The following is a 21,523-nucleotide window of genomic DNA, read 5'->3' as shown; positions in this document are numbered from 1 at the left end:
ATATCTCCCTCTTCCTCTCTCTCTTTGAAGATGCGGCTGGATTTCTATAGTTACCTGATTAATTGTATGGGGTTTATGTATCAAAGCAAAAGTAGTGCAATGCTGAGGCAAAATAATTGCTCAAAGTGTATCGGAGAAACAAACCTATTGAAAGCAATAACATGTCATGCAAAGTTTTGCCCCAGATGTGCACCACTTTTTTCTTGATACATACTATACAGTATATAGAAAGAAAGGGAAATGAATCCCATATATCCGATGCTACTAAAGTCACATGTATATGGCTATTTAACTAAAGCCTCCAATCCATATATAACCACAATGTAGGAGAATCCCACTACAAGTATAAAATGATCAAAGTCATGAGGGAGGGTGGCGTATGTCGACTAAACCTTGGGTGGGGGGCTAGTATACAGGATGGTGGATAGAGACAGAGGGTGAAGCATCCGCAGACATGTCCCCCATGTACTCAAAAGAGCCCACAAACTGCTGCCCTTACCCGATCCGGTGTCTTCGCTGCCCGTCCAGCCAGTACAACTAACGATAGTTAAAAGGGTGCCGTCTCCTGTGTGAATGAGGAGCTGTTGATCCGGCTATGTCCCAGCATGCCGAGTGCTCCGGCGCGTCCACAAATTCAAAGGAGTGGCGCCAGCACTCGTGCTGGGAAGGGAATGTATCCCCTGTTTGTAGTGGGAAACCTGCGTGCTCCAGCCGATGTAGATAGAAGTAGGAATGAGATGATAGGCGGTCACTGAAATATGGAACTCGGCCAAACTTGAGGTAATAAAATCAGCTTTATTAAGACAAAATGCTGCACATCACAGAGAAAGAAACTCTGACGCGTTTCATCCCGACATGGGACTTTATCAAAGAGATCTTTGATAAAGTCCCATGTCGGGATGAAATGCGTCAGAGTTTCTTTCTCTGTGATGTGCAGCATTTTGTCTTAATAAAGCTGATTTTATTACCTCAAGTTTGGCCGAGTTACATATTTCAGTGACCGCCTATCATCCCATCTTCACTACTGTACAGTATACCCTTATGTATTTAAAATGTGAGCATGCAAAAAACACAGAACTGAAAGTGTTTCTGGCTTCGCCCAAAAGCCTGGAAGGGGTTTAACCCTGTCACGTGATGTAGGATCAGCTCCAGGTAGATACAATTCCTTAAAGTGGGAAAGAACTGAAATCAGCAGAGCAATTTAGCAACGTACACTCAGCCATGTAAAACCAGAAAGTTTAACTATGTAAAAGCGCAATAACAGATATTACAGAATTTTAAATGTATATTGTTTTTATTACTGGTATTAGTATAAGCGATTAACAGCCTTAATGGGTAACCACCAACCTTCTTCAGCATTACGTTGTCAAATAACACAGCAACTTCACATTGCCATTTCAACGTGTTGCTATGAAACATCGCAACACTGAAGACACAAAATAGGGGAGAGAGACAGACACAGAATGGGAAGGGGGAGAGAGAATGGAGGGATGAGGGAAGAGAGAAAATGGAGGGATGAAGGGGAGAGAGAGAATGGAGCGATGGGGGAGGGAGAGAATGGAGGGATGGAGGGATGGAAGGAGAGAGAGAATGGAGTTATGAGGGAGAAAGAGAATGGAAGGATGGGGAGAGAGAATTGAGGGATGGGGAGGAGAGAGAATGGAATAATGTGGGGACAGAGAATGGAGGGATGGGAGAGAGAGAGAATGGAGGGGAGAGAGAATGGAGGGATGAAGGGGAGAGAGAGAATGGAGGGATGAAGGGGAGAGAGAGAGAGAATGGAGGGATGAAGGGGAGAGAGTGAATGGAGGGATGGTGGAAGAAAGAATGGAGGGATGGGGGGAGAGAGAGAATGGAGGGATGGGGGGAGAGAAAGAATGGAGGGATGGTGGGAGAGAGAGAGAATGGAGGGATGGCGGGAGAGAGAGAGAATGGAGGGATGGAGGGGAGAGAGAGAATGGAGGGATGGAGGGGAGAGAGAATTGAGGGATGAGAATGGAGGGATGGTGGAAGAAAGAATGGAGGGATTGTGAATGGAGATATGGGGGAGAATGGAGGGATGGGTGAAGAGAGAATGGAAGGATGGGGGTAGAGCGAATGGAGGGATTGTGAATGGAGATATGGGGGAGAATGGAGGGATGGGTGGGAGAGAGACTGGAGGATGATGGAGAGAGAGAAGGGAGGGATGGAGGGGAGAGAGAGAGGATGGTGGGAGAAAGAGAATGGAGGGAGAAAGAATGGAGGGATGGGGGTGAGAGAGAGAATGGAGGGATGGGGGAGAGAATGGAAGGATTGGGGATAGAGAGAATGGAGGATGATGGAGAGAGAATGGAGGGATGGGGAGAGAGAGAGAATGAAGGGATGGGGAGAGAGAGAGAATGAAGGGATGGGGGGGAAGTGAGAGAATGGAGGGATGGGGATAGAGAGAGAAGGGATGGATGGGGAGAGATAATTGAGAGATAGGGAGAGAGATAATGGAAGGATGCAGGGACAGAGAATGGAGGGACGGGGATAGAGAGAATGGAGGGACGGGGGATAGAGAGAATGGAGGGATGGGGGATAGAGAGAGAATGGAGGGATGGGGGATAGAGAGAGAATGGATGGATGGGGGATAGAGAGAGAATGGATGGGGAGAGTGGATGATGGGGGATAGAGAGAATGGAGGGATGGGGGATGGAGAGAGAATGGATGGATGGGGAGAATGGATGGATGGGGAGAGTGGATGGATGGGGAGAGAGAATGGAGGGATGTGAGAGAGCGATAATGGAAGGATGCAGGGACAGAATGGAGGGATGGGGGAGAGAGAGAGAATGGAGGGACTGGGTTGAGAGAGAGAATGGAGGGACGGGGTTGAGAGAGAAAGGAGGGACGGGGTTGAGAGAGAGAATGGAGGGATGGGGTTGAGAGAGAATGGGGGGATGGGGTTGAGAGAGAGAATGGGGGGATGGGGTTGAGAGAGAGAATGGAGGGATGGGGTTGAGAGAGAATGGAGGGATGGGGTTGAGAGAGAATGGAGGGATGGGGGGCTTGAGAGAATGGTGTGTGTGTGTGTAGGATGGAACAGAGAAATAGGGGAGAGACAAAGCGGAGGGGTGCAGTTGGTGATGTAATTTGTTTTATAAATATTTTGTTTATGTGGCCCGGTTTTTATTTTTGTAAATCTGGTCACCCAATGATATGAGCTGTTGCATGATAAAGGCAATATTTTTTTGATTAAAAAAGCTAAACAAGCCTACTTTTCTTCACTAATCAACATGCACAAGTCTAACCCACGCCGACTGTTCTCTGTCTTTGATACTCTACTCAAACCACCCTCAGCTGTCTCTCCTTCCTCTATCTCCGCTCAGGACTTTGCTGACTATTTTAAGGAAAAGGTGGAATCCATACGGCAGAACATCCCCTCTGTTTCTTCCTCCCATCCTACACCTCTTCCTAACTCTCCTCCTGCCTTCCTTGATTCTTTTTCCACTGTCTCAGAGGAGGATGTGTCGCTGTTGATCACCTCTTCTCCCTCTACCACTTGCCCTCTTGACCCCATTCCCTCCCATCTCCTAAAACCTCTTGCTCCTACTATAATCCCTACGCTCACACACATTTTTTAACTCCTCCTCTGCTCTGGAACCTTTCCATCCTCCTTCAAACATGCAACAGTCATATCATTACTCAAAAACAGCAAGCTTGACCCTACCTGTCTTTCTAACTATCGACCTGTCTCCCTCCTGCCTTTTGCCTCTAAACTCCTTGAACGTCTTGTATTCTCTCGCTTGCTCCATTTTCTCAACACCTATTCTCTCCTAGACCCTCTCCAATCTGGCTTCCGCACTGCTCACTCCACGGAAACAGCCCTCACTAAAATAACTGACGACCTCCATGCTGCCAAAGAAAGAGGTCATTACACTCTGCTCATATTACTCGACCTCTCTGCAGCATTTGACACCGTGGACCACCCTCTTCTCCTTCACATTCTCCATACTCTTGGTATTCGGAACAAAGCTCTATCCTGGATCTCATCCTACCTCTCCCATCGTACTTTCAGTTTCTCTTCTGCTAACACCTCCTCCTCCTCTATAGATCTCTCTGTGGGGATACCCCAGGGCTCTGTCCTGTGACCTCTTCTCTTTTCTCTGTACACACTCTCTCTAGGTGACCTAATAACATATTTTGGGTTTAATTATCACCTCTATGCTGACGACACACAAATATACTTTTCAACACCTGACCTTACACCTGCTGTACAAACCAAAGTTTCTGAATGTCTCTCTGCTATATCATCCTGGATGGCCCTCCTTAAACTCAACATGGCTAAAACAGAGCTCCTCATACTTCCTCCCAAACCTGGCCCTACTACCTCCTTCCACATTACTGTTGGAACTACGATCATTCACCCAGTAGCCCAAGCATGCTGCCTAGGGGTCACACTCGACTCCTCTCTCACATTCGCCCCTCACATTCAAAACATTTCTAAAACCTGTCGCTTTTTCCTCCGCAATATAACAAAGATACGCCCTTTCCTCTGTTGCTCGACTGCTAAAACTCTGACTCAGGCCCTCATTCTCTCCCGTCTTGATTACTGTAACCTCCTGCTGTCCGGCTTTCCTGCCTCTCACTTGTCTCCCCTACAATCTATCCTAAACGCTGCTGCCAGAATCACTCTACTTTTTCCTAGATCTGTCTCAGCATCTCCCCTCATGAAATCCCACATCTCACACTCCATTCTTCTACTCACTTTTAAAGCCTTACACTCTTCTGCCCCTCCTTACATCTCAGCCCTAATTTCTCGTTATGCACCATCCAGACTCTTGCGTTCTTCTCAAGGAAGTCTTCTTTCTACCCCCTTTGTATCTAAAGCCCTCTCCCGCCTTAAACCTTTTTCACTGACTGCCCCACACCTCTGGAATGCCCTTCCCATCAGTACCCGACTAGCACCCTCTCTATCCACCTTTAAGACCCACCTTAAGACACACTTGCTTAAAGAAGCATACGAATAGCACTGTGGATATTCTAAACACATGATACATAAAGCTTGGCCCCCTGCAGATGCACTTACCAGAACTCCCTCCTACTGTCTCTGTACGTTCTCCCTACCTACCAATTAGGTTGTAAGCTCCTCGGGGCAGGGACTCCTTTTCCTTAATGTTACTTTTATGTCTGAAGCACTTATTCCCATAACCTGTTATTTATATTATCTGTTAATTATTTGATTACCACATGTGTTACTACTGTGAAGCGCTATGTACATTAATGGCGCTATATAAATAAAGACATACAATACAATAAAAAATACTCACTCGTGTAATAGTTATGGCATGTTTAATTGTTTCCAAATTTTGCCCTAAAAGTCTACACCACACAATATCAAAGATAATAATTTTGCATAATTCAGGACTGAGTTATAGAACAACATTTAGATAATTCTAAAAGTTGGCGATTTTGAATAAGCACTGCAATGTATTTTACTTTCATAATGAACTGATCAGAAAACAAAACGTAAAAAGAACAATTAGCGATACTGGTGCAGTTCTGCAAGTACAAGCTACATTCATGTTTCCTGTTTGGGTACAATTACATAACAAAGGTAATAAATATAACATAATTTAAACACATGCAGTAAGAAACTCTGTATAGCTACACAATATTTAGACAGTCAACAAATAATTTCTATTTAAAAAAATGATGTGGCATACAGTATAAGAAAATAGAATTTCTATTCCTGCTGACAGTTCACTGTAAAATCATATTATCACTATATCATTTTCAGTTACAGAAGATGAATTTAAAGATTAATAATCACACATCAGCAACTTCTTGAGGTACTGTAGTTCTATGGATCTGCTGAATGAGTGAGGCTTGTCTTCTGTGTCTGTTAAGCAATGTGCCTGTGTAGAAAACAATGACAGACAACATGTGATCCTTCCAAATAATACATTGATATCATAAAATAAACGAATGCAGGGTTTATATTATGGGAGATACAAAATGATTGCATTAACTAAAAATGATGCAACAAGGGGTGGAATTGAGCCAGTAAAAAATGTAAAAAAAACACATCTTCAGTGTAATGTATTCTTAAATCAATAAAGTAAACTATAAGCACCAATCCTAACAAATGTTAAAGTTTTGGACTCAGCTAAAGATGAACAGAACTCTTATATTTCAAATATTTCTAAAGTAAATGTTATTGAAAAAGAAAAGTAAAAATAAATAAATTATTATTATTATGTTAAATAAGCACATATTCAGGTAGTTGCTTAAAACAAAAAAAATGTTAGGTTGTAGTGATACTCGTTTTTTTAACTGGTATTTTTTTTTTCATGCTCTGTGGTTGAATCAGAAAGCCCCACGATTACAGTATGAGCAAGGGGCAGGATGACTGCTCACAAGGGGCACCTCCCTGCAGGTATAGTGGTCAGGCTAAAGGTTTAGTGAGAGTGGTGGTATATATGTATGCATGTTGTAGTTATTGACAGAGCTTACAATCAACTTTTTTTGGCGCCTAAGGTACAGGGAGATAAAGTGACTTGCTCAAGGTCACAAGGAACTGAAGCTGGGAATTGAACCAGGTTCCCCAGCATCACATTCAGTGCCTGTTAGTGCCTTCACTGACTGAGCCGCTCCTAAGACATTACAGATGGTGCAGCCATTATCCGATCATTTACCCGGGTAAATCCTGCACTATGTCGCCTGGTGGCCGAAATGGTCCGCTGCAGACATAATGGCCCATCGGAGTAAGACAGCAGGGGTCCCTGCTGTGTTAATCCAACCGGGGTTTACCGGTATGGAAAAGACGCGCAGCAAGAGAGAGGCTGAATCAGTCACTTTAACTGCGCGCCTCTCACAGGCGATCGCGGGGGGTTTATTTAATTTTAAACATAACAGTAATGTAGCAAGGGGTCTCCGGAGCTGAACCACATTCATTTCAGGTCTGCAGACCCCCTACTTCCCGAGATAGAGGCCCCATTATGGGGTGCCGGTATCCCCGCCATGTTAAAATCTTGTGGGTCATGTGACCGTGGGATCTAAACAAAGCAGAGGGATACCGGCACCCCATAACGGGGCCTGTATCTTGGGAGGTAGTGAGTCCCCAAGGGTGATAGCTACTAAGGTAATGAAGCTGCTTACATTTTATTTATATTCATAGTGTTTGTGAGCAGGGGGTCTCCTGAGCTGAACAAAGTTTATGTTAGCCTCGGGGACCCCCTACTTCCCGGGATACAGGCCCCGGTATGGGGTGTCGGTATCCCCGCCATGTTAAAATCCACGTTGGATCTAAACAAAGCAGAGGGTAACCGGCACCCCATCCAGGGCCTGTACCTCGGGAAGTTGGGGTCCCCGAGGCTGAAATCAACTTTGTTCAGCTCAAGAAACCCCCTGCTCACAAACACTATAAATAAAAATAAAATGTAAGCATCTTCATTACCTTAGCGGCTAGCCACGAGTGTCCGGGAAGTCCCAGCTGGCCTGTGGCATCAATCCAGTGCATAAACATAATGCTATACATTCCAATAAATACACCCACCCCCAATCCATACAGTAATGGGCAAAATTACTATTATCCATTTAAAATAAAACATAAATCAGCAGCATAAAGTAAATTAAACTGGCATTTACCCCTGCCAGGATGAAGGCTGTCCTCATCCTCATGACCGTCCTTGTCCTCTGTGAGCATCAACAGCACAATAAAAAAAAAATTGACTGGCATGGTGGCATTCCCATGCCCAGTGGGCATGAGCTGCCACTACTATACCAGGCAACATGCATCCTGCCAATCTTCAAAACAAGCCACTAATAAAAAAACACATTAAATTTTAATCATAAAAATGCAACATAAACAAATTGGTGGCACTCCGAGCTGCTACTATGCCATGTAATGATGCACCTGCAAAAAATATAAACATGCATAAAATAAAAACCACACTGCAATTCCTGAAAAATAAAGGCCAAAACACCAATTGAATGGCAAGGTGGCTCACCGATGCCCTGTGGGCATGAGATGCCACTATTCCATGCAATGGGGAACCTAAAAAAAATACAACATTAAAAAAAACCCCACCTTTTTCTTACTTTTTGATGTTTTCACCCATCGAATCCGACTCCAACAGCAACACCAGCAGCAACTCCAGGTCCACGACGCAATGATCCTCAACAGACACGGACAAAGAGAATAATCTTTAAGTCTTTTCTCTTTTCTTTTCTTCATCTGTAATTTGTAATCCATTTTGGGGTCACCTTTATCTTCATCTGTACTTGTAATCCACTCGTGGTTCTTCTTTAGCTTCTTCTTCAGCTTCACCTGTTCTTCTTCTGTTAATCTAATAGGGAGGTGTTGCTCCTTCAGCTCTGTGGCGTCAAATGAGACTGGAAGCGCCTGGTGAATCTCTGACTCTGTCAAATGAGACTACACAGGCTTTTATATGGCCTGTGGTCACATTTGAGGGAATGGCTCCCACGACGCTGATTGGCTGGGACAACCATGTGCCTTTTTTTTGAGGTGACGTCATCAAAAGGGAGTGAAGCCAGCCAATCAGAAAGGCTCAGTTTGCTTTACCTTTAAGATGACATCACAGAACCCAGAATGCCTGGCATCACATGGTTTACTAGAACCAATAGGATTGGGGGGTCATCCTATTGGTTCTAGTAAACCATAAATGGTTTATATAATAAACCAACTGGTGATTGTGCCAGTTCTTTTCAATACACTTTGGATTTTGGACTACATTTGTGTGCTGTCTCTTCCTTGCTGTGGTGTCCTGGGAAACAAGGTCTGCCTGGTAAGGAGCCTCTACATATATACACATATACACATACAAAAAATGTATATAAGAAATAAAAATGTAATTAAGAGCTCATTACACCCTTCAGTAATTATTTAAAAAAAAATACCACTTTATATAATGTGGCTATGCCGAGTGGTTGTGTGGGTGTTATGTAACTTCAGTTTAAAAAATAATAATAAAAAATCAACATCATGCAATTTATTCACTTGGAATGTGTGATTTCAATAGACCTAATATTTTAGAATTGAAAATCTTATAGAATACTGCGAGATCAGTCTCTGTACGTTCTCCCCACCAATTAGATTGTAAGGTCCCCGGAGCAGGTACTCCTCTTCCGAAATGTTACTTTTATGTCTGAAGCACTTATTCCCATGATCTGTTATTTGTATTATTTGTAATTTAGATGATTGTCACGTGTATTACTAATGTGAAGCGCTATGTACACTAATGGTGCTATATAAATAAAGACATACTGTACATACATTTCCCCCCACTACTTATTACCGTGTTAAATCGTACAATTTCACATGTACAATACTGCAGCTACTAGAATAGATTCCATAGTTCATTGCCTGAAATTACTTTTGATGCTTTGTGTCATGTTGCATACCTGATTGATAAAAGTTAAATGAAGACAGAATTGTGTATTTTTTATTTATTTTTAACCAGTATTAGTACATATATAATATATTAAACTAATAAATGATAATAGCCACACAGTGAAAATCTAACACTGCGTTAATGTATATAATAAAATATCCATGCTGTGTCCAGAAAATGTTTTATTGATACATAGAAACTTAAGCACTACTAATTCTGCGCTATCTATTTAAACAGATATAAAAATTCTTTACCACAGGTTTAACTTGACGGACGAATTTGCAGCAGGTTCAACTCTTTGTTTGGTGCACAATACAATATTTTAATTATTTACTATTTACATCTATGCGTTGTGCGCCTCCCATTAGTTTGCACCAATATATTTGACGCTTAAGCTGCACATTGAGAAAAAAATGGTTCGGACAGAGGCGCCAAATATTCAATTTGTGATGCTTAACACATGGACCCCACCATCTTCCTCTGACTCAGCGTGGCCTACATATACTGTAGATCTTTCCATGCTACCCCTGAAATGCATAAAAGATCTCATAATGTAAAAACTGGCACAGTAAAAGGACTATTGAAAGAAAGAAAAAAACATGAATCCATTAGCATTTAATGTTCTTGTCAGAGACCAATTAAAAATGCATTCACAAGTCAAAGGGAAGTCTACTTGAATCAGTCTTTCTCATGAAGTGAGAAGACATTTTTTCTGCCGAACTTGCAGCTACTGCCAGCAAAGCAGATGAACCAGTGACAAACATCAAAGTTGTTGCATAGAGAACACTGGCACACCCTTGTTTCCTTAGTACACCAGATATATGTTATTTAATTGAACGGATGTCATTTTTAGGCCAATACTCTACAGTATGTAATGTAATAAGGAAAATCAACAGTTATAGGCTGTCAAATGAAGTGAGAACGCAATTAATTATTACTCTCAGGATGCCACAAAAAATTTTTTAATATTGGGTATTTTGTAAAGTACGTTAGTAACTGGAACGTTTAACAAAATCTATGGAGAGATTGTAGGAAATTAAATCTTTGAACACTGTGTATTTCACTTGGACATAAATGATGTTACTGAGCAATCTACAACGGTGCCAACATCCTGTCAAAAAAAGTAGATTTTTAATTAAAATTGATCAATAACATTCATAAACCAAACATTTGTTTTGGAATCACATATAATACTTTGCAGATGTATGTGTGTATGAAATAATATTTAGGAATGCATTTATCAAAATCTCCCAGCTGCAAAACTGAGGCAAACAAATCGCGCCAAATTTATCCAGGAAAACCCTTCCTGTTGAAATAAATGGGATTTTCTTCCTTGATAAATCTAATGCAGTATTTTTGTAACAGTTTTGCCGTCGCGACATTTTTGATAAGTAACCCTGTCAGTGGTAAGACCAAACCTTCCCTAAACCTGCAAATAAAACAACCCCTCCCTGAATCTTTCCTCCAAACCCGAATCCAATTGGAATTGCTGGGCGGCAAATATTGAAAAAAAAAATTCATGAAACTATCTAACTTTGAAAAGGGATTATTAACTGAAGAACTGTTAATGAATGCCTGGGATATGTTTATAGGATTCAAAGAAAGTTTGTAGAAAAAAAAAATGTTTTTAGTTGTCTAAGTTGTAAATATTTTATCATGGGTAAAATGTATCCAAATTTGATACGTTCTTTTTTTCCTTTTATAATTAATATTATATTTTTAATAAGACTAAAATAAAAGTATAATAGATTGAAAGTACAAATTACAATTGATATGAGATTACAACATAGAAAATAAACAATTGTTCGTATTAACAATACAAATGATGAGTATACACACAACTATTTGTAGGACAATTGAATAAACCTGTACATGTAGAGAATATAATCTAATATGGGCTGATTTTATTGGGTACTGCCTAACTTTTTCAGTACAGATTTGTTAATGGGTGTTTAAGTAAAGAGTTGTAAAAGAAAGAAAGATAATAATAATAACAACAACAACTTTAACTTCTGTCTTATGTGTGATGACACTGTTTAATGATCAGGATGCGACTCACCCTTCTAAAGATCCATATTTACTAAGTGGTCCAGCCCCAAAAGACACATTACTGCTCATTTAAGGTGTTTTCTGGTACTTGAAGATATCTAATGGCATAGATAGCCCCTCTTGTATGTATGTATGTCTTTATTTATATTGCACCATTAATGTACATAGTGCTTCACAGCAGTAATACACGTGATAATCAGACGCGTTCTGGTAAGTGCGTCCACAGGGGGGGCAAGGTTTATGTATGAGGTGTAAAGTATCAGCCATGGATCTACTTATATGCTTCATTAAGCAGGCGTGTCTTAAGGTGGGTCTTAGAGGTGGATAGAGAGGGTGCTAGTCGGATATTGAGGGGAAGGGCATTCTCTTAGTAAACATGACCCATAAGGCCATCACTGCTTGATCTTCTGCTTACCCATAGACAAATATGATCAAAGAAATGAGTAGCATGATGAATTAAAAATAAGTCATCTGATTGGTCAGAAACAATTGACAGTAGGTCATACATATACAAATTATGCATAGTTAACACAGTTTGAAAAAGGATACATGTACATAGAGTTCAACCTATGTTACATTTAGACGACACATGCTTATCCTATATTTGTATTTACAGTAGTTTGATCCAGAGGAGGGTAAACAAAAAACCCCAGTGAAATATTATTCAATAATGTCTCATAAGGGGAAACAATTATTTCCTTCCTCACTCCAATAATGGCAATCAGATTTCTCCCTGGATCAACATTTTTCCCCTGTCTACTTATTTGGTGTATCCCTGTACACCTTTCCTTTATATAAAAAAAAATATCCAACCTTTCTTTGAATATATGTATTATATTGTTGCTGTTGAAATCTCCTTTGCTCCAACCTTAAGGGATGACCTTGTGTCGTTTGTACTGCCCTTGGGATGAATAGTTCTTTTGAAAGCTCCCTGTATTGTCCCCAAATATATTTGTTATCAAATTCCTCCTTAGATGCCTCTTTTATAATGTAAACAAATCTAATTTAGCTAGCCTCATAAATCCTATTATTCCTCCCTTTTATTAATTTGGTGGCTCTTCTCTGCAATCTCTCTAGTTCAATAATGCCATTTCTATGGATTGGCACCCAAAATTGTACTCCATATTCAAGGTGTGATCTTAATGCTTTATAAAGGGGCATAATTATGTTTTTTCTTTTCCATCCATTGCCTGTTTAATGCAAGATAAGATCTTGTTTACCTTTGCAGCTACTACATGACTTTGGGCATTATTGCTAAACCTGCTGTCTACAAGCACTCCTAAATCCTTCTTCATCAAGGATTTTCCTAATGCATCCCCATTTAATTAGTAAGTTGCCTGTTTATTCTTGTATCTCAGATGCATAACCTTACATTTATCTGTATTAAACCTAATCTGCCATTTACCTGCCCAAGTTTCCAGTCTATCAAAGCCCTTCTGGAGAGAAATTACATCCTACTCTGATTCTACTACCTTACACAATTTAGGGGCCTATGTTAGTAGCCTTCATAATTTTTTTTACAAAAAACACCATCCATTTAATCCGCCAGGTTTTTGAGCGCTACTTTTACGGTATTCAGAAAGCCTCGATAACCAGTGATAGCAAAATTCCCAAAACTGGCGAGGAGAGGCCAAATCCGGCGATTTGTTTTAGCTGCAGAGAGAGCTGCACAGAGAGTGCTGCGCCTCCCTGTGCAAATCTCGGCCGAAATTAATGTTTTTTAATCCATTTTTTAATACTAGTGTAGATGAGCAGGGGGTCTCCGGAGCAGAACCGCATAGATTTCAGGTCCGGGGAACCCCTGTTTCCCGAGATACAAGCCCCGTTATGGGGTGCCGGTGTCTCCTATGCATTTTGTTCCCACGGTCATGTGACGGTGGAATTTAAATGCATAGGAGATACCAGACCCCCTGCTCATCTACACTAGTATTAAAAATGTATATTAAAACAGCTTCATTACCTTAGCGGCAATGAATGGGGTTAAACACCAATAGCCTGTTTCTTGGGGCAGAGGGGGTGGATGAAGGGGGTAGTCCTCCCAGGGTTGGTGGTTAGGCCTGGCTGGAAAGTTGCAAGCGGAGTTAACCCCTTCACTACCATAGCGGTGGGAACCGCTATGGTAATGAAAGGATTAACCAGTCCCACTACCCCCTCGGAAGGCCTAAACACCCACCCTTGGGACTACTACCCCCATCACCCAATATCTCTACCCCCAAGAAACAATAATAAACACAACAACCCTACTGCCCACCTCCTCTACCCCAACAAACCCCACAACACATACAGTACATTAATGGGCAAAATAACTATTATCCAGCATAAATAAATCTTTCTACTTACCCCTGCCATCATGAAGGATGTCGTCGTCAACATACTGCAGGTCCATGTCCTCCGATGCCAGCAAGAATACAAGAAAAAATACAATCTAATGGCTCCTAACCCCTTTATCACCGTAGCAGTTAATAACCGCTATAGTAATTAAGGGGTTAACCCACCCTCTCCCGCTACCCACCCGGGAGGCCTAACCACCCACCTTGGACCCACTATACCCACAGTCTTCACCTTTCCTGGATTTTGAGAGGAAATCGCCATTCTAGAGCCTCGATTAGCCCCGATAACCTTCTCGAGGCTACTAGAATTGCACGAATGTGAGAAACTGCCGATAAGTGGCTTATCGCGGCTTGACACACTTTGTTTGGGGGGGGGGGGAGGGAAATGCAGATAAAAGGATTTTATCGGCCACTTATCGAGGCTTACTGAATAGCAGTATTAGATAAGAGCCTTATCGAGGCTTTTAGCATAGGCCCCTTAGTGTCATCAGCAAAGATGGCAACTTTGCTCTCTATGCCAACCTCAAGGTCATTAATAAACAAGTTAAAAAGCAAAGGTCCCTGTACCGATCCTTGAGATACTTAACTACAAACATTTTTTATTTTTTGCTTAAAGACTGATTAAATGAATTACATTTGTAAGTTGTTGAAACAACTGTGAGTAGGTTTACTAGTCATGCACTTCTTTAGCCCAGGCTGTGCTGAAAAAGGTGTGTAAATCAGCAGGCATAAGCTTAGAGGATTCCATGTTAAAATGGATAAGAAGCGAAAACTTACACACTGTGCTCATTTGCATGTCATTACCCAGAATCCCTGGCTGCAGTGGAAGCATTGTATGCTGAGATAATGGGGAAAAGCAGGGTTGTGAACTTGTCTAAGACATGTGAATGTGCTCATAAGTGGTATATTTATTTGCTGTAAATTGTTGATGAAATAGATTTTTTTTTTAGCTTACAGGAGATGAAATGTTTCTGGAATGTATAGCGAGAGATTTAATTGAGATATTTATATAAAAAAATGCAACTAAGAAAGCCACATTGGAATTGCTACTCTATCACGTAGCATCATTCACCCATGTAACACCATGGGGGCTACAGTATGTATAAAGAATTGCAGTTGCATTCAGCACAGATGCAGGCAACATATTTTTATATTTGGTGCTGTGCGTATGGATACACATTTCATTATCTTTAGACACTCCCACTGAATAATTTTAAAAAATGCTTTAAAACTTAAACTTTGTTAACAATACTTCAGACGGCTGCATGAGAAATACTCTCAACTGCTACACCAGAGGGAAGCATGATAAGAATATTGTAATGGTAACAGTTTAATTATGAAAACACAGGTCTGAGAGAATTCGGAGTGGCCACTTTTCCTTCTTCAGAATGATTACAGAATGCTGATGGGGGAATACATGATTTATTTTCACAAGTTCCTAGTTATCTCTTTATTATTGATCAATAGAGATATGAACAGTTTTAAATTCAGGAAGTATGTGAAAATTGGCCCATTTTTTTCATGTAACTTTTAAAAAAATAGAGAGAGAAAAATGTTTTGTTTCACGACTAAGAAACCAAGATCCTGAAATCTGGCTTTTGTAGGACAGAGAGGGCGAGGGAGAGAGTCCAATTTAGTAGTCAAACCATTTGTGTATTTAAATTAGCTCATTTCCATATTTACATTTGCTATCCCAGGTGTCTCTCCACACGGAATATACTGTAATTCACTTTATGTGGAGGTATACAAGTCAATGTGTACAAGATTCTTGGAAAATACTATAGGACTCTCTTTCTTTTAGGGGCCTATTCACGAAACCTCAATGTTATCACTGTCAAATCGAACGGTTTGGCATGACCCTACCTCACGGTATGGTATTCACAAAGTATTATCGCAAGTCAGAAACCATGAGGTAGGAAAATGCCAATAACCGCTCGGGATAGCAGTGTCCTTATCTCAGCCTTTATCTAAGTTCTACCGCTGCGATCTGCCCACAGTCTGTAAGAACTGCACAGAGAGAGCTGCCCAGAGAGACCTGCCTGCATCTCCGTGCACAGTTCTTACAGGCGATCGCACTATTTTCATTTTAATTCTAATAACACTGTATTGTAGCAGGGGGTCTCCGGAGCTGACCCGCATTAATTTAAGGTCTGGCGACCCCCTGCTTCCCAAGTTACAGGTTCTGTTATGGGGTGATGGTATCTCCTACTGTATGCGTTTTAATGTCCCGGTCACGTGACGTGAGACATTTAGACAATGCAAAGAAATACCGGGGCCTGTAACTCAGGAAGCAGGGGGTCCCCAGGCTGAAATGAATGCGGTTCAGCTCAGGCCTGTGTTATTAAGTGTCTATGTCATGATTTCTGACAATTTGACAGTAAGAAGAATAGATTTCTAAATACTTTGTAAAGTGTTTTTTTTAAATATTCTGTGTTCTCATCGTTTGGAGAAATTGAGCCATGAAATTGATCGGTTAGGGAACTTGGGTTTATAGTATATTAATTTTTTAGATAGAGGTTTAGGTCACATTTACAGAATGGAATACAACTACTGACTTACATATAATAGCTCCGTTCAGTTGTAAAACAGCATTCATGCTACACTTTTTTTGCATTGTACAGTATATTCAGCTAAATTACATTTGATGGTTAAAGAAGGCTTTGTATCAGTGGTCTAGATCATCTATTTTTGTGTTGTGGTACCTCTCTTCTATAGAATCAGGTTGCAAAGCAAGCATCGTGAACACACTACTTTTTCTTAGCTGCCAATAAATGTTATTATAACCTCTTTACTGTTCTTGAGCATTGAACAGGCTAATCCTCATTTAATGACTCCACTGACTTCCAATGTATTCCCCAAAATACTGAGTCCAAGTACCATACTCCTGCTGTTTTAAGGCACGGAACTGGCAAGAGAAAGGAGACTTTGAATGTAACATCAATTACGTGTTTAAGAAAACAGATTTAGAGCCAATGCATGCAGGACCATTAAAAAAGGTCAGAGCAAAACTATATTAATCATATACTCACTCCTACTGATCACACCATGAGCTCTATGCTTGGCCAGCATGGTTTACGGAGTTTAATATAGATGGAAAAATAAATTATACTTACAGAACTATAACTTCTCTGTCTTTTACTTCAGTTTCCCCCCACTGGACATCATTTCAGTCTTTCCTTTTTGTACCTGCAGAGCAAAATTATTATTTATGTTTGAACCAAAAGATGATAGCATCTTGTTTTTGTGTTGTGTTGAAATATTTTTGTATGGTCCATTGCATAACTGATATACGGTTCAGTCACCTAGAAGAAAGGCACATACAGTACCGTACATTAGTTTTGCAAATAGAACATTTATTCTTCAGAGCCCCATAGAAATATGAATAACCCGCATTTTTTTTTACATCTCCATTCTCGCCAGCTGCCTTTCTAACTTAGGGGTCAAAAGCTTCTTTGGGTCTTGAAAGGAGCCATCTCCTGTTGATCAGTGCTGTGATGTGCAGCAAAGCTTCCCAGCATACTGTAGTTACTTGGAAACTACAGTAAATACCTGATTTGTTTCATGGCTGAAGTACAGTGCAGACCTCGAGTCCCTTTGAAAATGCATCATACAACAGGAGGTGTGTTGGTATAAATAGAGAAGCAAACATACAGTAGGTAGGATAAGGAAATATTACTGAGAAAAAAAACCCTCATACTGTACTATGCTGTTGGAATTGTAACAATTTACAGTAATGTGAAAAAGAAAAAATGTGAACAAGCGCTAAAGATTAAACACCAATGTGACAAGTAAAAATATAAAATATAATGGCTGCCTAGTAATACTGTCAGTACTAACAGAAAATACTTGGAAACAAAGAAAAAAACCTGGCGCCAAAAGTTCAATGGATGATCCTGTACTCCTCAGGGGATCAGCACACTTGAAGCAGCAAGGCATAAACTCGCAATGCAACATAGAGTCATCTGGGTGCTGTTGATGTCTTAGCAGAGATGTTATTCCTGCTGCGCCGCGTCTCTCGTGCTGACCCTCCCTCCAGGGGTTACCAGGAACAGTGGCAGTGACAGAGGCCCGCTCGTGGGGCTCACAGCTCTACTCCACGTGAGGCCGCTCTCCTCACTTCCTCCTCCGGTTCCACAAGCTGTCTCAGCGCGCCCGCGCGCGAGTGTGCCAGTGCCCTTAAAGGGACAGTGCGTGCGTCCTGTATGCCAAGAACTAGCAGCTGCAATAGGGCTCAAATCTGAACCAAGTGTCCCAAAATAGCCCAGTACCAAACTCAAAGTGACTGTGTCACCTGCCCTACGCGTTTCGTAGACGTTACTCTACTTCCTCAGGGGCTACAGTCACTTTGAGTATGGTACTGGACTATTTTGGGATACTTGGTTCAGATTTGAGCCCCATTGCAGCTGCTAGTTCTTGGCATACAGGACGCACGCACTGTCCCTTTAAGGGCACTGGCACACTCGCGCGCGGGCGCGCTGAGACAGCTTGTGGAACCGGAGGAGGAAGTGAGGAGAGCGGCCTCACATGGAGTAGAGCTGTGAGCCCAACGAGCGGGCCTCCGTCACTGCCACTGTTCCTGGTAACCCCTGGAGGGAGGGTCAGCACGAGAGTCGCTGCGCAGCAGGAATAACATCTCTGCTAAGACATCAACAGCACCCAGAGGACTCTATGTTGCATTGCAAGTTTATGCCTTGCTGCTTCAAGTATGCTGATCCCCTGAGGAGTACAGGATTATCCATTGAACTTTTGGCGCCAGGTTTTTTTCTTAATTTACAGTAATGTCTGCTAAATGCCCTTCATCACACACAGATTGTTTATAGGCTATACAGAAGCGCTCTACCACTAGGCATCATAGGCAGACACTTAGGGTCTCACAGCCGAAGAGGCCCCACATTGGTTCCATGCTTCTTGCTAGGTCTTCCTTTTGCCAGGTCTTTAATGACAAACAGCACAGCTCCAGGGCCAGCAAAGACTTCACTCATATCTATTCCTGCAGGACATTTTTTTTTTTTACCTTTATTCCTACTGCAGCTTTTGGGTGGAACCCAAAGCAAAGTATGCCCAGGTGAACCTTCTCTCTTATGCCCAGACACACAGCGGTCCATTATATCAGTGCTAATAAACAGACGTTATGAAAATAATTCACAGATATTATTTTCCATGAGATAAACGCATATCCATAAAGCTAATTAATTGCAAAAATAACAGCCATTGTATATGCCATTAGGCTTAATGCCATATTAAGTTAACACAGCTAACTGCTCTTGTTTGCTACAGTCCCAAATTACTTATATACCTCTTCCAAACATCTCTATTCAACACATAGAGAGGCACCGGAGCACAACTGAGAAACCTGGGATATATGCTCATTAAAGTCATTTAAATATTCTTTGAATATTCAAATTAGCATATTTTTCAGGTGTGATACTTTTTGTGCACATGGGGTCTCTCTCTGCTCTCCAGAAAAACCTATATTTCAGGGTCTGGATGGGAGTACCTTCACCGTTAGGTACTGTATTACCCAACTAACGTCTCATTAAATCCGTGTGTTAACTATAGTGGAGCTCTGTGGCTGTGCGTTTTTAGGCTGCGCTTATAGTGCTGGCTACGGATGATGTCACCCGTCTTTGTAGCTCTTGCGAAAGTTGTAATTTGAGTTTGAGACATCTCTTACTACAAGGGGAGTGACGTCAGGCAAGGGGGAAGGCAGAGGGGCGGAGACAAGAGCAAGGGGGAAGGCAGAGGGGCGGAGACAAGAGCAAGGGGGGAGGCAGAGGGGCGGAGACAAGAGCAAGGGGGAAGGCAGAGGGGCGGAGACAAGAGCAAGGGGGAAGGCAGAGGGGCGGAGACAAGAGCAATGGGGAAGGCAGAGGGGCGGAGACAAGAGCAAGGGGGAAGGCAGAGGGGCGGAGACAAGAGCAATGGGGATGGCAGAGGGGCGGAGACAAGAGCAAGGGGGAAGGCAGAGGGGCGGAGACAAGTGCAAGGGGGAAGGCAGAGGGGCGGAGACAAGAGCAAGGGGGAAGGCAGAGGGGCGGAGACAAGAGCAAGGGGGAAGGCAGAGGGGCGGAGACAAGAGCAAGGGGGAAGGCAGAGGGGCGGAGACAAGAGCAATGGGGATGGCAGAGGGGCGGAGACAAGAGCAAGGGGGAAGGCAGAGGGGCGGAGACAAGTGCAAGGGGAAAGCAGAGGGGCGGAGACAAGTGCAAGGGGGAAGGCAGAGGGGCGGAGACAAGTGCAAGGGGGAAGGCAGAGGGGCGGAGACAAGAGCAAGGGGGAAGGCAGAGGGGCGGAGACAAGAGCAAGGGGGAAGGCAGAGGGGCGGAGACAAGAGCAAGGGGGAAGGCAGAGGGGCGGAGACAAGAGCAAGGGGGAAGGCAGAGGGGCGGAGACAAGAGCAAGGGGGAAGGCAGAGGGGCGGAGACAAGAGCAAGGGGGAAGGCAGAGGGGCGGAGACAAGTGCAAGGGGGAAGGCAGAGGGGCGGAGACAAGAGCAAGGGGGAAGGCAGAGCGGCAGAGACAAGAGCAAGGGGGAAGGCAGAGGGGCGGAGACAAGAGCAAGGGGGAAGGCAGAGGGGCGGAGACAAGAGCAAGGGGGAAGGCAGAAACGGAGAGGAGTAGTAATTCCTGTTTGTATGCGGAATTTACTTTAAATTACGGGAGAATATACTATTTTAAAATTGTTAATATAGTGTGTTTCACTTGACAGACACACACACACACACACACACACACACACACACACACACACACACACACACACACACACACACACACACACACACACACACACACACACACACACACACACACACACACACACACACACACACACACATTCCCCCTCTCCCTGCTTCAAAAGCCATCTGATTGGTCACATGGTGAGACCGTCGCTGTAAAAATCTAAATCTATGGACTACAGAGATTTAGGTCGCTCCGTTGGTCCGTCGAGCCTACTATAAGCGCGTGCGACGGATTCAATGCATTTGTTTTGACGCGACGTCGCATCGCCGGCACTATAAGCGCAGCCTTAGGAGGAACACTTCTTTGGCATTTTTTAGCACTAACGGCTGTTATAAAATAGCACTGAACACTGCGTTATTGACCTTTGAAGATTCCAGTTAGCACTTACTGTAAAACAGGGTTAACTTAGGTTAATACCTCATTAAGTTAGTAAAAGGCCTCTCCGGATCTGGGCTTTTGCAGCTCTACACACACTTCCATCCTAAGCTTATAAAAAAAAGAGTGCTACAAAAAGCAACATATTGTTGTCTCTTGTGTTACTGGGGCAAATAACTCCCTGCGTTCTTCTTTTCTGCCCATTTTTCGTTTAATGGTATTGGACTACCTGATATCAGCGGTGGGCTTTACCATCCAGAAAAAAGTTTGAAAACTAGTTGGCTTTGGAACAGATATCCTTTCAATTGAACCATGCACTTTTCTTTACTTGATTCATATAGACTCTATTCGATTTGAAGTATTGTTGTACACATTTGTTTTTAATTGATATTTTTATTGACACTATTTTTTGATTGACACTTTTGTGCACCTTATTGTTGATTCTGTATGTTTGAATTCACTAATGCACTGAGCTTGTACACATACTGTAGGAAGCTCTGAGAGCAGTGGTATTACACTTCGTATTATTTTTTTAAACTTATTTGTAAAACAAAGTCATCACTTTATTCACTTAGCGCACTGAGAAGTACGATACCAATTCAGGGAATGGAAAAACTGTTAACTGAAGAGACCAAATGTTGGTGGGATATA

At 42.3% G+C, this 21,523-nt stretch overlaps 1 protein-coding gene across 1 annotated transcript in view; it reads right to left on the bottom strand.

Moving 5' to 3' along the window:
* Positions 1–5,332: 5,332 nt before the first annotated feature.
* The window catches only part of PDE9A (phosphodiesterase 9A), a 91,552-nt gene continuing 75,361 nt past the window's right edge, over positions 5,333–21,523 (bottom strand). Inside the window, exons 14-15 of the mRNA XM_075604316.1 lie at positions 16,867–16,939; positions 5,333–5,876 (exon numbers count right to left, since the gene is read on the bottom strand). Coding sequence (XP_075460431.1) covers positions 16,889–16,939 — 51 coding nt within the window. The 3' untranslated portion in view covers positions 5,333–5,876; positions 16,867–16,888. The remainder of the gene's footprint in view (positions 5,877–16,866; positions 16,940–21,523) is intronic.

This window comes from Ascaphus truei, chromosome 6 (genome assembly GCF_040206685.1).
Source record: "Ascaphus truei isolate aAscTru1 chromosome 6, aAscTru1.hap1, whole genome shotgun sequence".
In the NCBI taxonomy this organism is placed as follows: Eukaryota; Metazoa; Chordata; class Amphibia; order Anura; family Ascaphidae; genus Ascaphus; species Ascaphus truei.
This window is presented reverse-complemented; position numbering and strand designations above follow the sequence as displayed.